Source organism: Gorilla gorilla, chromosome 13 (assembly GCF_029281585.2).
Source record: "Gorilla gorilla gorilla isolate KB3781 chromosome 13, NHGRI_mGorGor1-v2.1_pri, whole genome shotgun sequence".
Lineage (NCBI taxonomy): Eukaryota > Metazoa > Chordata > Mammalia > Primates > Hominidae > Gorilla > Gorilla gorilla.
Window position 1 is genome coordinate 105196579 of NC_073237.2, and position 18545 is coordinate 105215123.

Consider the following 18545-nt stretch of genomic DNA (forward strand, 5'->3'; position numbering starts at 1 on the left):
ACTCCAAGCTCCACCTCCCGGTTTCACGCCATTCTCCTGCCTCAGCCTCCCGAGTAGCTGGGATTACGGGCGCCCGCCACCACGCCCAGCTAATTTTTTTTTTTTTTTTTTAAGTAGACACCGGGTTTCAGTGTGTTAACCAGGATGGTCTCGATCTCCTGACCTTGTGATCCGCCCACCTCGGCCTCCCAAAGTGCTGGGATTACAGGCGTGAGCCACCATGCCCGGCAGGGGGTGCTATTTATTGAGTCCCAAATGCCACACAGTTGTAGAGATCCTTCACTACTTTAATTGAGCTTCAGTCTCTAGAATACTGAAGCAACCTGCAGGTGTGTCCCACGGTGGATAACCTTTCCAAAATCAGAATGAGTAGGACAGGAGCCAGAAAACTGGAGATATCAAGTATTTCCCAGGTTTCCAAAAATGAAAAAGATAGATTTCAGAAACTGAGTGAAAAGCTTGAAGTTATTCCTTGAGAAAATTCTAGAAGGGATTTTTGAGCAGATAACTGATTTTAACTAAGCAGAATTACTATACCTTACGTATAAATTACTAAAATGGAAGACTGAAATATGACTAACATTGACATCAACAAGGCATTTGATCAAGAGTCTTGTAATATGAACAAGACAGAGAATATAGGTCAGATAACATTAAAGTTAGGGGAATTCTCTACATAATGAATGGTGACTCACAGAGATTTGGCACGCTATTGACATAGTCCTCATAGCTCTATTCTTTGATCTGTGTCTAATCAATCTTCATCCGTATCTAGTCAATCACTGTATAAAGGCATAAAAGACATGTTTTCTTAACGTACTGATGCTGGCTGGGAGAGGCATTAATATGCAGGATAACAAAAAAGCAGGATGTAAAATTATTTCAATGATGGAAAGAGTGGGCAGAAACCTAGCAGAAGATCCCTTCTAAATCTAAATCCTAATTAAATACATGTGTCTTGTTGTTGCATTCACTTACGTAAATTGTCATAGTAACTACTTTTAGTCTTTTTACCATATATTTGATACTGACTTTAACCTATCAATGATTTAACATGGAACTTTTTTCTTTACACCAGATATCATTATACTGATTTAAAAAATAAAAATACAACTACATTTACCTAGTAAATAAATACAGAGAATAGGCCATACTGGACATGTTCCGTCCATATTGAACAATCTCATTCTCCTGATCTTCCCACTTCTCAATTTCGCAGTCAGCGTCAGAGGTGAGCAAACCCAGCTTAAGTCCAAGCTTTGCTATCTTGGCTTGCTCCTACGAAACAGACGTTTTAATCACAACGACTTTATCACTATTCATGTTAAAGGAAGATTAGATGTAGGAATTGGTCTTACCTCAGAGTCAGGCTTGTCTGGCTTTAATGATTTCAGGTTTGCATTATTCTTCTGTGACAATAAAAAGATTAAGATTATCTTAAAAAGCAGTACATTAAACTGTAAGGAAATACAATAGTAATACAAAGCATAACAAAGTACTTGTAACAAAAGTTTAAAATATTCAGTATGTAATGACTGAATATTTTACCAATTGCAAATACTCTACTAGTAAGTGAGTTCAGCTTTGAATAGGTTGTTAGTTTGAAATCTGGAGCCAGAGAAAGCAAGTCAGTGCCTTCCCTGCTCTGTGGCCTCTGTGCTTACAGCTGCTCTCCTCTTTTCACAAGGGCTTCCAGGGACTCAAGACAACTTCTGCAGTATTCCTGGAGTCCAATTATTATGTCCCCCAAACCTCCCTGGCTTCTCTGTTCAACAAGATTCTTATAATGCTTGAATTATTCTTATGAAATGATATATAAAAATTAGCCACTATATGTAGTTTTCTATACATTCCTTATGTTATGACTCCAGAATTCAATTCCTTTAACTAATTTGCTCTTGGAAGGCTAAATTTCAACTCTCTAGCTTCATAGATATCCCAACTGCTAATCTCATATCCCAAGTTATAAAGAGATTATACTTAGGATTCTGAATTTAATATGTGAACCAATGTTCAATGGTTCCCTATTTTTGAAAGAGAAAGTTTGTTTTCATGTAAACTATCTGGAACTCAGAGTGTATTTTCCCTAGAAGGGGAGAAAATATTCCATCCTAGTTAGACCAGGCTAGTCCACTGATGCCTGTATACTTGAAGAATAGAGTACCAGGACAAATCACACCACCACCAATAGCAACATTTCTTTGAAAAATATATTCCGAAATTCTCTGGAGATGATAGCCCACAGAGGGGATTCCTCCAACTCTGAGATCTGGTGAAAGCTCCCATGGTAGAGGCGGGAGTCCCAGAACAGCTAGGGTTTGTAGAGAAAAGGGGGCCAGCAGATGCAGGGAACCAACTTTTTACAATGGAAACATATATTTAAGTCATACACACTCACAAACACACATTGGGTATGGATTCACATACATGCACACAAAGTATAAATTACAATAAAACAAAACACTCATGTGTACACTTAGCTTAGGAAGGAAAATCATCACTAATACTTTAAGGAAAAAGATCTTCTCATACATATATTTTTATTTCCCTTATTACCATGACTTTTTACTTCTGACCAACTATTCTGTCACCAGTTTCACCACAGAACAAAACAGCCTCGTGGAGTTTAGATCTGCTCATGGAACATAGCCCTTTTGAGATTTTCTAATGATGTTTACTATTAAAGAAAGGTGAAGTTGAAGGACAGAAAATAAAAATAAAGGAACTCTTGTTACACACACATGCACACACACAGAGAGAAAGAGACAAAGACAGAGAGAGAGAGAGAGAGAGAATAAACAAATATGACCAATGATCTCTCTGGCTCCTCCTTGAATGGTCACATCATCTTTATCTCCATTCTTGGTCTAGTTGACTATAAGGCAACTGATAAAACATTTAAGAAAGTAAGGAACACCCTCAAGGTTTTTAGGTTTTATTTTATTCAGAATTTTATACCTTATATTATTCTTTTAAATTTAGTTGCATTTTCATGATTTTTATTTTTACTTTTACCAATGATGATGATTATTAAAGTTTAATGACGACTGAAATGGAATTGCCTGAAAAGGTAAATAAACCATCTTAATAATGTAACCAAGCTTGCCATCTAGTGGACACTATTTTGGAATGCAGTCAGATTCATTCGTTTCAGTTATATAAAGCTAAAAGACGTCAGTCCCCTAAATATAAATAGCACCAGACTCCAACTTCACTTCCTAAAAGAGAGAACTATAATTTTCTAGGAATATAATTAGCTATGCTATCCCTCAACTAAGAAAATGGTTCATGACTCTGAAATGATTTGTTACTAAAGATAAAAAATACTATTCAGTTGAATAAAATCTTTGTTCCATTCAACCTGTTAAAAGCTTTGTGATGCCTTTTCTAATTCTCAAAAAATCATTTTGTAGTAGCCCTAAATTATAGCACTTACAAAAACAGTGAGTCTATCCTTACTTGCTTAAACCCAGTAGGATATTAGCTATAAAACCATCTGTTAGGGTTAAGTTAGCTTAAAATAACAAAAATAGACAAATTGCTATCTGTACTTTCAAACTGTTCTGACGATAGCTTAAGGCACAAAAACTGTTTTTTTTTTAAGTCACAGAATTAATTTGCAGTATCATGATCGCTTTTGCACCAGCTACATTCAGTTCCTAATGTTGTATTTCAGTACTAAATGCCAGTCCCTTTTCAAAAAGTACACTAATTAAGTTTGGACCATTTTTTGATTTGGGGATTTGATTTATCATTTGTTCCTCCCCTACACCATCGACCATTCCCACTATCATTTCTAAAACTCCAGACTTAAGACTTTAATATCTCTCTTCATTGCAAGTTCTCTCTTCTGATACTCACCATCTGTTCTTCACCACACTGTTACTATTGATAATCATCAGTAATTTTATTTTTTTTTTTGAGACAGTCTTACTCTGTTGGCCAGGCTGGAGTGCAGTGGCATGATTTCGGCTCACTGCAACCTCCATCTCCCAGGCTCAAGCAATTCTCCTGCCTCACCCTCCCAAGTAGCTGGGATTACAGGCATGTGCCACCACGCCTGGCTAATTTTTGTTGTTGTTGTTGTTTTGTTTTTGTATTTTTAGTAGAGACATGGTTTCACCATGTTGGCCAGGCTGGTCTCAAACTCCTGACCTCAGGTAATCCACCCGCCTCAGCCTCCCAAAGTGCTGGGATTACAGGCATAAGACACCGTGCCTGGCCCACAATTTCCAATATTTTTGATCCCCAAAAGGGATCTTGGGACCACTACTTGGTTAATATACCACTCTGTATCTCTTTCCCATAAGTATGACATGTGACATGTTTTCATCTAGGTAGAAAGCATATGAAAGTCCTTAGTTTGCTGAAAGTGATTCCAACATGACTTCTCAAAGTAGATCCAAGATTGGAAGAACAAAACAACTTCTGACTTCAGATATGGCTTATTTATTTATTTTTATGATGCTATTACTGGGATATGGCTTTTTATTAATCACAAATTATGTTGCCTATTCTCTCAAACCCCCAAACCTAAAACAAATATTCAGAGTGTAAGCCACATCTAGATTGCTACCCAGAATAACAACTCTGAAGTCAACATTAATATCCTAACTTTTTTGTGTCATGTCAATTATTTGTGGTAGAGGGGAGCAGCAACAGGCAACGAGAGCATAATTTGAATTCTGAATAAAAACATTCTGCAATGTACATAATTCTTCTACTTACCATTGGCTTTGGAAGTGAAAGGTAGCCATACTTCTCTCCTACAAATAACACATATAACTTAAAAAATTTTTTCTATTAATATATTTTTCTATTATTCATAGTTAACTTTTAAAGTATTAATTAAACAAACAGGAATGTTAGTACATTAGTTTTGATAACTTAGTCTATTCATTACATAAAATTCAGAAATAAAATTGTAATTTGGCTGGTGAACATGAAGACTTTCAACAGCTGCATGTCTAAGGTACCTATGCTGGCCAATCTCCACCTCTCCCAACATAAAGTGAGAAAGGCAAATGTCCCACTGACATTTACTGCCACTTGCAATCAGCTTCATTCACAGAGTGCTCCTTTTACAGCAGTTTGCCTCTAATGAAACCTGATTCCTCTTTTATCAGTACCAGTATCAGCGCTTCTTCCATTTCTGCAAGTACCAGACCAAATAATTTACAACTAACCTCATAATGTATTCTCTCAGTCAGGGAAGAAGAAAACCCTCTGTACAAGATAGGAAGATGAAATAAAGCAAATAACAGGAGGTTTTTTGGCTGTGAACTGACACGTCACATGAAGCATGATAACGAGGAAAGGAAGGAGACGGGCAATGCCCACATCATCCCTGCCCCATCTATCATCTTTACAACTTCCAGGTCATGTATACAGTCAGATTACAATGAATAATAGACTTTTTATAAACGCTGGTTTGTGACATCTGAGGTAAAAATTCAAGACCTAAGCAGTAATTGCTTCTTGAAGAAAAATTTCTTCTTCAAGGAAAACAAGTATATTCAGCTATAATAGAATAGTTTGAACCATATGAAATTGCTGGTATTCAACCATTTTGAAATTTCATATGGTCCAAACTAATAAAAGTAAACATAATATAAGAGCACTAAATCATACCTTTTCTCATAGAATGACTATTACAGGAAATGGGCAAACCTGTTTGTCTCAGAATGGCTTATACAAATATTTAAAATTTCATCTAGAACTGTACTATTAAATATGAAACCTACTAGCCACATGTGACTACTTAGCACTTGAAATGTGGCTAGTCTGTACTGAGATGTGTACATCTAGTCTGTACTGAGATGTGCTAGTCTGTACTGAGATGTGTACATCTAGTCTGTACTGAGATGTGCTAGTCTGTACTGAGATGTGTACATCTAGTCTGTACTGAGATGTGCTAGTCTGTACTGAGATGTGTAAGTGTATTAAACACTTGTAAGTGTTTAATACATAACAGATTTTGAAGATGTAGTACAAAGGGAGAAAAAAGATACAAAATATATTAATTTAAAATATTGATTATATACTAAAATATTGATTATATGTTTACATGGTATTTTGGATATTTGGGTTAAAAATTATTAAAACAAATTTCATGTTTCTTTTTAATTTTTCTTGTGCCTGTTAGAATTTTTTTTTTTTTTTTTTGAGACAAGGCCTTGCTCTGTCACCCAGGCTGGAGTGTAGTGGTGGAGATCACAGGCTTACTGCAGCCTCAACCTCCTGGGCTCAGGTGGTCCTCCCACCTTCCACCTCCTGAGTAGCTGGGACCACAGGCATGTGACACCAGCTAATTTATTTGTATTTTTTTTAAGAGATGAGGTCTCACTATGTTGCCCAGGATGGTCTCAAACTCGTTGGGCTCAAGTGATCTTCCCGCCTTGGCCTGCCAAAGGGCTGAAATTACAGGCATGAGCCACTGTGCCTAGCCTAGAAAATTTCAAATTATATATGTGTCTCACATTCTGTTTCTCTTGGACAGTGCTGATCTAGAAGAAGAACTGTTACTAAGAGTGAGTTAATGGTACTTAGGAATAGCTTTATGATTCAAATCATTTCCTTGTAATGTCAAAATTGTAAGGGAATTTTATTAATTAATGGCTTTCTGATTTCAGAATGGTGAGGGGAAAAAACTTAAAAAGGAAGAGGCTATTTTCATGCCTTGGCTCTAAGCTCTGATGTGAAAAGTGCTCGATTTAGTTGCGATATTAACAGAAGATAGTCTTCCGGTCACTCAGAATTTCAAAATTCACCATCTATCTTAATTCAAAGTCTGAATCCTGTCCATAATATCCTTTAAAAAGTGCTCTTAGCATATTATAAAGGGTACATTAAACAGAAGTAAGAACCCGGGCATGGTGGCTCACGCCTGTAATCTTGCCACTTTGGGAGGCTAAGGCAAGTGGATCACCCAAGGTCAGGAATTCAAGACCAGCCTGGCCAAAATGGTGACACCCCATCTCTACTAAAAATACAAAAATTAGCCAGGCGTAGTGGTGCATGCCTGTAGTCTGTTCTTTTTTCTGTTTTTTGTTTTGTTTTGTTTCAGCCTGGGTGATAGAGCAAGACTGTCTCAAAAAAAAAACAAAGTGGGAAAGTACTAAAAATAAATAAATAATAAAGAAAAAAGAATTTTGAATTTTGAAAGGGCACTATCATTACTTAAATGTCATCAGCTACAGGAGTAATCTTGTATTATCTAACTTAGTAATCATCTATAGTGCCCATGGCCCTAAAATGTTCATATTTACTCTCCACAAGTTGGGACAAAACCAACTGTTTCGGTATCTCTTATATCTCTAAGATACCACAGAGTTAAAGCAAGTAGAATGTATAAATAAATGCATTGAGAAATAAATCCAATGAAAAGAAAGCTTTTATGTAACCTGATTTGCTACTATTTTCATCCACCTAGCAGTATTTATCACTTGATAGTTCTAATCCCTCTGGTCCTCTTACAGATACTTTGTTTTGCTTCCTATTCCCATCCTTTAGTTAGACTCTGCATGATTTATACGAATTTGAGGATAATTGCAAAATTGATCATTTTTTCAGATAGGCCTCCTCCACATACTATGCAGGTAAGATTCTTCCTCTTTCCCCCAGTTCCAACAGAAACCAAACAAGTTGACAATAACACAAGAAAAAGCAATCTAATACTAACAAGAGACCTAAATTATAGTTAATTATAGATGTTATTTCCCAATTTTTTTATAGATGTTATTTCCCACTTCTTTTTTTTTTGAGACAGAGTCTCACTCTGTCGCCCAGGCTGAAGTGCAGTGGTGCAATCTCGGCTCACTGCAACCTCCACCTCCTGGGTTCAAGCGATTCTCGTGCCTCAGCCTCCTGAGTAGCTGAGTAGCTGGGACTACAGGTGCACACCACCACGCTCGGCTAATTATAGATGTTATTTCCATGTGAATCTAATTATTGCCGTTGATTCTAAGCAGAAAAAAAAAAAGAATAAACTGGCTCAGCCAGGCACGGTGGCTCATGTTCATAATCCCAGCACTTTGGGAGGCCAATGCGGGAAGGTTACTTGAGGCCAGGAGTTGAAGACCAGCCTGAGTAGGCTGGGCACGGTGGCTCATGCCTGTAATCCCAGCTCTTTGGGAGGCTGAGGCAGGCGGATTATGAGGTCAGGAGATCAAGACCATCCTGGCTAACACGGTGAAACCCTGTCTCTACTAAAAATGCAAAAAAAAAAAAATTAGCCGGGCGTGGTGGTGGGCGCCTGTAGTCCCAGTTACTTGGGAGGCTGAGGCAGGAGAATGGCATGAACCCGGGAGGCAGAGCTTGCAGTGAGCTGAGATCACGCCACTGCACTCCAGCCTGGGCGACAGAGCAAGACTCCATATCAAAAAAAAAAAAAAAAAAGACCAGCCTGGGTATCACAGCGAGATTCCCATCTCTGGGGGGGAAAAAAAAATCTGGGCATGGTGGCCAGCACCTGTAGTTCTAGATATGTGGGAGGATCCCTTGAACCCAGGAGTTTGAGGCTGCAGTAAGCTATGATCACACCACTGCATACCAGCCTGGGTGACAAAGTGAGACCCTGTCTCCAAAATATAATAATAATAATAAAATAAACTGGCTAAATTATGTTTAGCTGTTATATCAAAGAAGTAGCATAAACAAAACTCTATCATATTATAAACATTAAAAATAGTTGGAAAAACAGGACTATTTGGAGAAAATATACTTAGTACAGATCTGATATATAGAATTGTCTTCAAAGCACTGTCCTCAACGAGGTATTGTATGTTTAATACTCCCTAAATCCTGTTTAGTCAACACTACAATTGTGCCATCTTCTGAGTTTATACCTTCAGATAAATTAAGTTCACAATTAAGTTTAAAGGCCCTCTCATCTTAAGGGAGCACTAAAATTATTTCTTATGAAAACCTAATTGAGAAATGTTCTCAGTTACAATATATAGAGCCTTTCTGTATATCTACAAAATAAATCGAATTCCCCAAGAATGGAAAAGCCTTATCATTTCACTGAAAATGTGCTAAATTATCCCTGATTCACATTTCTTATAATTAGCTATCTTTAGTTCTGGAGGCACTCTATATGGTATGATCAATCAAAAAATTAATGTCCCCAGACCCACTTAAAATGAATCCCTGACCACTAAAGCATAGGCAGCTTATCAGCTAAACTCAGGAGCAGGAATGAGGTATTCTAATCTAAACCCAGCTATCATCCTCCAACTCCTCCCTCTCCCTCACCTCTATATTCAATTGACCAATAAACCCTACCAATATTAGTTTTTAAATTCTTCTTAGTCCACTTATCTTCATCTTGACTATCATCACCCTAGTATAGACCATCATCTCTTCTCTGGATAGATCACTCCCTTGTTGCAGGCTCCTACCATCCCCAAACAAACTCATCTTTACCCACGAACATGTTTATCTTCCTGTACCCCCATTTTTAGTGGCATCCAATCTGCCAAACGATAATGTAAATGCAGGGCTATGAAATAGGGCTGCCAGAAAAATGAGAAAAGTAGTTACAGAACTGAAAACCAAATTAAGATTCTTGGCAGGATCGTGATCATAACTGCCCTACATAGTTTAGTTAGAGCTGCATCTCTATAAACTGAAGCGTAGTCATATTTACTCTGAAATGATTGAAATAGAACAAAGGGAATTCAGCTTCCTTAAAGGAAGGATAGAGACTGCAAGCTCTGAGATAAGGCTTTTTTCTGACACTTATTATCCAAAATAATCTCAAATTCTAAACTGACACATATTCACCACTAAGGAAAAGTGGAGTCTTTTAGGTCTGGTCCCTTCTAATACAAGGACCACAGCCTCCCTGGAGGTTTGGGTGAGAAGGCAGAATGGTATGAAAGCAGAAGACAGGAAGACAAGTATTGATTTTTACCTTCCTGAAACAATCCCAGGAGGTCCTAGTGTGAAATTTAAGTGTCTGGGGTTAAGGTGGACAATGACCTAGCTCTCAGACTAACTTTTAGCATGTGAACACTAAAGCCTCCCTCTTATTGCTTAGCGTGATATTTACCACTTAGTTGGATGGTTGAATGATACTTACAAGTATGCCTGGTAGTTTGCCAATCACAGGAGGCAAGTTATGCAGAGCAGAACTAAGGTGGCTAGAATACAGCAAAGGCTTTTCAACAATAGTCATAACAGGAGTCATAACAGCAGCAAAGAGAAATCAGGACCTGAAGAATACACCTTTGTATGGAAAGCAGTGGGCAGGTGCAAGGTAATGAGCAGGTTTGTCACATCAACCATGAATAACAGGAAGAACAACACTGTGGCACTGGATTCAGTTCAGTCAGTAATGGGTAACCCAGAGATGGACTTCTTTGAGGAAAAAGCTATGCTCATGAGTTTCATGATAAAAATCAGGACAAATAAAGGCAGTACACACAATCAACCAACTCCATCTCAATGAAACCTACATAAACCCTTTCTGAACAGAGAGGCACTTTCCCAGTGACACAATAAGTGTCTCATTGACTGAAGGCTGAGGCGTTTCCCACATAAGAAGGAATTTCTGTTCAGTCCTTAGGAAGTTTGGGTAATGCTGATTTTTTGAACATAAGTTAACTGAACCTAAAGAAGAGATTATTTACATAATATCCAGCTTGAAAGTAAAAGAAACCACAGTGCTCACATAGTCTGAAAACAGGTATAGGATGTGCAAGCAGTATTACACATTATTTCATTTACGTCCATTGAAATAAAGAAACAAACTCAAAAGGGCAGGTAATGTGCCCAGGATTCCATTACTAACAGATTGTTTTACCTCTTCTGTAATTTAGCTGGCCCCATCCTCAGCCAATAAGTGGACCAACCAAAACAAGAATACGGTCATTACTTGTTTCTTGCCCTGTACTTCCTGGGATCTCTCAGTCATTTCTGAAATAGCTTTGGGAGGGAAAAAAGCAGAACTCAGAGCTGCAGTTGTGAGCATTTTTCACAGAATTGGTTCATTCTCATTAGAAAACTTTAGGATTGGAGTGGAGTTTAACTGCTTGAGTAACAGAGTATGGGTAGTTAATAAAATTTCATCTTTGGCATCATTCAAACCTCAGTAAGGGTCCCAGCTCCTATAGTTTACTCACTGTGGGATACTTCGAGCCTCAGTTTCATCATACGTAAAATGTGGAAATAATACCTGTCTCCAGGGTTACTGAGAGGATTAAATGAGAAAATGGACATCCAGCACTTATGAAAGTACCTGGAACCCAGTACATTCTCAAGAGATGGCAGCTACTGTTATTTTTATGGTTATAATAGTCACGAGCCTCTGAAGGATCATGTTTACAATTTTACCCACAAAGACCCTAGTAGCCTGTGGCTTTTACTTTTCCTTAAACTTCCCTAGCTATTTTTTTTAAAGAGCCTAACTTTGGTAGGAGAAAGGCAAATCTCAGAGACAGAAAAGGAGAACACTGAATTAATGTTGCATTAGATGTCCGGTGAGAGGAATCTTTCAGAGGGTGTCAATTCACCATTGGAGAAGGGATGAGCTTCATTTGTACAAAGAAGCAAGGAGTTTACCTTTGCTTCTGCAGATCTAGAGATTTTCTACGGTGGGGCCAGACCGGCTAGTCCTCCCTAGAGTAGGAGAAAGGACACAGGGAGAGATGGATGCCAGAAAGTAGGAGAGATTGAAATTAAGTAAGAGAAATTGGACCTAATGTTTTCTCACAAACTAGTTAGTTTTACCACAAGGTAACCAGTGGTCATGATGCTGATGCTGATAGAGGTAACATTTGTTGAGAATTTAGTGTGAATTAACTTATTTTATTTAATCTTCACACTTACCATATTAGGTAGTTTCGTCATCATTATCCCCATTTTGCAGATGTAAAACTTGAAGCATAGAGAGATTAAGTTAGGAAATAGCAGAGGCAGGATTGGAACCTAGGCAGTCCACTTCAGAACCTGTATTTCAACTTCTACCCAATTCTATCCCTAACATGAGATTAGCACTCAGCTCTCAGAGGAAGGAAGAGACCCCTTGATGGAAAATGCAACTTGGGTTTGTTTTCTGTTTTAAGGAAAAAAATTACTTATATTTATAGAAAGAAAACCCCCTTGCCAAGCTTATCAACCTCTAATTGCTACCGTAATTGCTACTCAGAACATCGCCTGGGATTAAGGCAGAGAATAACTGTTAAATGACTGCTATCTTTCTTGAGAGGGGGGAAAAAGCCTGTTATAACTCCTCTTCTTATGAAAATAAAGGACAGAAGAAAATAGACCAAAATGCTGGTAGAACAGCCCGGTTTAGAAACTGCGAGCATCTCAAACACAAAGAGGAAGGGGGCTCAGGCCCTTGGTCAAGAAAACTAGAACCATATCCATTTCAGATGATGATGAACTCACTGGCCTAGGGACATGGAAGAAGTACAAGTAATGAAAACTCAGCCATAGCCCATGTTTACAAGAATGAAAACCAAAACCTATTCAGCACTGAAAACACTATAGGAGATACCTGTACTAAGCTCAATGGTGTTCTGGTAAAGAGGAGAATCAGCTGGCCAGGATTGATGCCATATTCTTTCCAGAATGGCTGCAGCTATTAGTAAAGCTTCTCACAGTGCACGTGGAACACGTTTACAAGTACATAGAGTCAGTCACATGCCAGAAAAATAGCCATCCTGTGGCACTCCTCCAGCCTCCCTACTTTCATGGGCTGATGACAACTGATAAAGCCAGAAGACAATATTCCTCTGGCCTTTAAAGAGAGCCAGCCAGGATAAAGACACAGTGCAGGGTATATTCATGCCCAGAAGTCGAAAGTACACTAACTTCAGGTAGTGCTCACAAAAGACTTTTAGAGCTGACAGGTCACTGAGATCACTGAGCCTAAGACTTTCATTATTGAGTCAAGGACACTTGGGCCCGGAGCAGGGAAAAGCTTGCCTAACACCAGTTTGAGAAAGAGCTGGGCCTTACAGATACTCCAGGATAACCCACACCAGGTATCTTATCACCACAGCAAGCCACTTCTCTTCATTTCCCAACAGTCCCTAAGGCTAAGTGACCACTCTTCTTTTTAAAAGTGGATCAATTATATCATTTACCTTTTAATATCTGAAATTTGGCTTATATGAAAATCTATGTAACTATAAATACATTACAAAGCATCAAAATGATTTGCCATTCAGACTATCACAGAAATTTTTAAGTGTGGAAGCATGGTAAACATTTATCATACTTTACAAATGATGTTATAGCTATAATTCTATTATGCCCTGATTTTTAAGCAAATTAACATTTATCCTAAATGAGTATTTTTAAAATATGAAATGTTTAAATGGGCATACTCAATAAAAAATATGTAATTTGATATAATTGTAAATGACATTTTATTTAAAAAAATAAGCAAGCTTTGACACTACAGAAGCCATTTGAAGAGAAAAAATATAAACATGTAAATATAAATAACAGGACACACAGTACAATGGAAAATAAACAAAACTTCCACTCGGTATTAAAATAAAGAATAAAAATGATGCCTTCCTATACATTGTATGGCACTATTCTACATGTTGTAGAAATACCAATGAACTTACCCACCACAGGCAATATTCCAAGATTATGTAGTCATCAAGGAAAGAGATTCCATCCAAGTGGAAGGAAAGCAATTCAAAAATCAAATAACTACATTCATTTCATTATGAAGTTAGTAGAATTAAAACATAGAATTACTGCATTATAGAAGAGCTGTTGTATTATAACTAAAAAACAATTCAGAAGAAATTTAAAAATGACTTTCAATAGGAAAACTAGAATGTTAATATTAATTCAGAGATCTACTATGTTGTTTTATTTATTTATTTTTTGAGACAGAGTCTTGCTCTGTCGCCCAGGCTGGACTGCAGTGGCGCCATCTCAGCTCACTGCAACCTCCGCCTCCCGGGTTCAAGTGATTCTCGTGCCTCAGCCGTAGTATCTGGGATTACAGGCGCACATCAACACATTCGGCTAATTTTTGTATTTTTAGTAGAGACAGGGTTTCACCATGTTGGCCAGGCTGGGCTCGAACTCCTGACTTCAAAGTGATCCACCTGCCTTGGCCTCCCAAAGCGCTGGGATTACAGGTGTGAGCCGCCACACCTGGCCTACTACACTGTCGTACAACAAACTTTACTGCTTGGATACTAAAATAAAGGAGGATAAAATAATATTTTTGTAATTTTTTTGTGAATAATATTTTACTACAAAAATAACCCAGCTGGGTTATGACAAGAATTCATTTGCAGTTGAGGTTTGGCATTAAAAACTAACAAGAGTTACATTAAAATAATAACATATTTCATTATGTGGACAGTTTCTCACCTCGTCTTCCTTCAAACACATCATTGATTTCTCTCAGCAGTGTTGACATGTCACTAATTTGGGATTCCCAAGCTTCACAAAACACATCTAGGTTTTCTTTAGCAATTTTACTAGATGGATGCAATGTCAATGTTTCAGCAGCAGAAATTATCTAAAGAAACACAATATACACCTGTGTGAATTTCAAAATCTTAGCCCTCAGAATCACTTTGAAGACCAAAGGTAAGTAAGTCTGCTGTTCAATTCAACTCAATAAACAACTATGAAGTAATTTCTATACACAAGCTCCATGTTGGGCAATATGAAGACGCACAGTAGGACAAAATTTGCTGTTTCTTATAATCTGACCTGCAGATAAATAGTATGCATTATTATATACAAACCTGCATTCAGGGAGCAATTCTCTTCATTCAAGTAAAACTCTGAACAAAGTTGTTCCCATAGAATAATTCAAACAGTTATACTCAGACCACAAAAAGTGTACTGTATACAGAGTAGCAAAGGTAGCAGTAATAGTCGTGGTGGTAGTAGCAGTGGTAATAGTAGGAATGGTAGTGATAATAATAAGTAACATATATACACACCCATGAGTACTTGGTAGATACATGCTTGAGATACTGTGTTTGGTGTTTGAGATACATTAATACATTAATATCCCCCAAAATATACAAATAAAATACTACTTTTTCCAAATAAGCATTATTCCATTTTTCAGCTGGAAAAGTTGAAGCTCAGAGATACCCAGTAACTTGTGCCAGACCCTATTACGAGTATACACAGAGTTGATATCTAAACTCAGATCTACCTGATCCAAGTTCAGGCTCTTTCCATCACATCACACTGCCACTCACAAAACACTTGTAAAGAGGGCAGAAATCATCCTGGTACTTTTACGTACCACCACATGGGCTAAATAAATATGTTGAATAAATAAATGAATTGTTGCAGAGACTGCTATGTTTTCATCAAAATCTGTTTGTCTTCCCTCTGGATACATAGGAAGATTACATTTCCCAGCCTCCCTGGTGGAGACATATGGCCACGAGACTGAGTTCTGTCCCCACTTGAATGTGGGTCACCACTTCCATCCTAACTGATCCAAACCTCCCTCGTGCCCCTCAGTGCTCTCTCCCTTCCACATCTGATGGTTCAATGCACAGGCTCCAGTAGGGACTTTGAGGTCCTAAGGGCTAGCGAGGCACAAAATGAAAGGGAACCGGATTGCCAAGAGGGAGAAAGACATACCATTAATCAGGACTTAATACAAGTGAGAAATAAACTGCTATTATATTAAGCCTGAGATTTTGGCATTTGGGGTTTTTTTTAGTGTTAGCTACTACATGAATGAATTAATGAATCAACTAACATTTTATCTTTCATATAATAATCACTCTCTAACACAAAGGACTTGATGGATGCTAATTGTAATATAGGCAGAAAATGGATGGCTGGGTTGAGTCTTCACACACCTCCTGACCTGACATTCAGTAGAAATTACACTTTAGCTTCTACCTCAAAATAGAAGCCATCGACCAGACCCAACCTACTGAAATTTCCTGATGGCCCATTAAATAAAACACACACACACAAAGATCCAGGAGCTAGGAATTCAGAGTTCAGTCTTGATATGTTCACAGCAGATCCTTTGCCTTCTACCACTTTCACCTTCTATTCATGACAACAGGCACTGATTCTGTCTACCTTCTTGTTTCACAGACTGGGGATATTATATCAAATACTCATCTAGTAAGTAGTATTTTAGAGAATCCACTATGTGAAAAAATCATGCTAGGTGCTGGGGATAAGGTGATAAAAAAAGAAGATAAAAGCCCTCTATTATGAAGCTTATACTCTAGTGGAGATTTGGAACTATAAACAAGCACACAATTAAAATACTATAAATTATGATAACTGCTATGAGGGAAATTAATAGGATAATGTGATAGAGATGCCCATTACTAACAAGTGATGTTGCTGTTCCATGGAGTTGATTATATAGGATTATTCACACACACACATGTATACAACTAACATGACTATTCATTCACCCACTACATACTAGTAGGCACTGTGCCCACGTTCCAGGTGCTGGGGAAACAGCTGTGAATGAAACAGATAAATGTCCCTGGCTTCATGGGACTCACATTATAACAAGCAGTGGGAGAGACACAATTAAAATAAATTATAAAATATTTTAGAAGGGAATAAAAATATGTATCAAAATAAAGGGTGAGAATGATGGAGGGGATTAGGTGGTCACAGTATTTTAAGTTAGAGAGTCACTGAAAAGGTGAGGGAGCTACAGGAAAATCGAGGGGAAGTCATTTGGGATGGGGCAGAAACATTTCTGGAGTGTTCAAGGAACAGCAAGTAAGCCAGAGGAACAGACTGACATGAGCAAGAGGAAGGTGGCCAGTGGCCATGTAATGGAGAAGCATAGATGGTAAGGACTGGATTTTCTTCTGAGTGAGAAAGTCATTGGAGAACTTACAGAAGATTAATATGATCAGGGCCATGTTAGCTAATATATTAATAGTTGGTACCTTTGAATGAATTACAGCTAGCTGCTCCTCCCTCTGGGGTTGGCATAGTGTCACAGGCACAGCACTTGCCAAGCAGATGGCAGTGTTATAAGAACAAGGTTCCCCTCTTCAGGGAAAGCAGGCACATAACTTGCCATGGACTACAGGCTAGATTTCGGCATTGCTCTCCTCTCAACTAGTGTACAAACTGTTCAACTGTTCCCTCAGTATGTCTAACATTTTAAAGGAAGTATAAAAATAACATTGCCAAAGCAGAGATATCCAGAAATAAATTATCCCAGAGGCATGCTCAATGTCCTTAAATTATCCTTTTGTGAGGCAGATGGCAAAGACTAGGAGTGGAAGCTAAGGCTTTGGGAACAGAAAAAGCTTCTCAAGTTATGCAGGTTATTAACAACATGCTCTGCCACTATCCTGGGGAAGAAAATATGGCTATTCCTAATATCTCTGCTGCAATAAAACAATAAACCAAAAATTGCAACCAGATGGCAAGCAGGGCCTGAGGATAGGAGCAACAACTGATTGCATATGGCAGGAGAGTCAAGCCCTCCAGTTCTATTGGAATACTTTTGCAGCCAAGGCAAGAAAAGTCACTCCCATGCCAATATTGAAGACACAGTTTCTCCCAGTAAACAGATCCCCTGGTTGTAATAAAGTGTTCAGCAGATAATCATTGCGGAGGTTCATTCATATAGTTCCTGCTTTCATGATAAGCCTTTGACACTGTTCTCTACAGGAGAGCATGAGATCATCCCTCCAACATCCAACATGATTCTCCTAGAGGGCACACACCATCATTGAGTCTAGGTCACTTGCACTGTTCTCAGCTATAAATCAAAGATGCAGGGACTCAACCTCTACTGCCCAATATTGCAAGTTAGGAGGAATCCTTTTGGCTGACAGTAAATAAATGAATATAAATAAAATATAAATTAAAATATAAATAATATTTAAAAATATAAATAAAAGAACAACTGCAAAACGTTATTTTAGAGCTTAGACTCTAAGAAAGAAGGAAACAGCTGGGCGCAGTGGCTCACGACTGTAATCCCAGCACTTTGGGAGGCCGAGGTGGGGGGATCATGAGGTCAGGGGTTTCAGACCAGCCTGACCAACATGGTGAAACCCTGTCTCTACTAAAAATAAAAAAATTAGCCAGGCGTGGTGGCATATGCCTGTAATCCCAGCTACTCAGGAGGGTGAGGCAGGAGAATCGCTTGAACCTAGGAGGCGGAGGTTGCAGTGAGCCAAGATCGCGCCACTGCACTCCAGCCTGGGCGACAGAGCTAGACTCTGTCTCAACAAAAAAAAGGAGGAAGCTCTGTCTTTAACCATTTTCCTTAGATTAATTTGACAGGAACAGTATTAAATGAGATAATCGGTTTTGGCTTTTGAAAATTATAAGGACAAATGAATACCTCTACTATAGAAAATCCAGAAAAAAACCCTAGCTAAACAAGGATATTGTCATATAGGTATTTTCATATGTATATATTCTCTATACATATGAAATTATGGGAATAATTTGTATACATACAAATCTGTACCCTACTTTTTTCATTTAACATTGAACAGAACATTCTTTCAGTGGTTGCTAATTCTGGTTATCATAATTATTATTTTAACACTATAATGTACTATTTGCCT

At 38.1% G+C, this 18545-nt stretch overlaps 1 protein-coding gene across 2 annotated transcripts in view; it reads right to left on the reverse strand.

Moving 5' to 3' along the window:
- The window catches only part of CTNNAL1 (catenin alpha like 1), a 70755-nt gene that overhangs the window by 8504 nt on the left and 43706 nt on the right, over positions 1-18545 (reverse strand). Inside the window, exons 11-15 of one of the 2 annotated variants that reach the window (XR_002007354.4) lie at positions 14356-14506; positions 4729-4766; positions 1359-1409; positions 1124-1278; positions 696-782 (exon numbers count right to left, since the gene is read on the reverse strand). Coding sequence is in view for 1 of the 2 variants with exons in the window: in XM_004048411.5 (XP_004048459.1) it covers positions 1124-1278; positions 1359-1409; positions 4729-4766; positions 14356-14506 (395 nt within the window). In the remaining variant the exon portion in view is untranslated. The remainder of the gene's footprint in view (positions 1-695; positions 783-1123; positions 1279-1358; positions 1410-4728; positions 4767-14355; positions 14507-18545) is intronic. The other variant, XM_004048411.5, reaches the window with a different exon arrangement.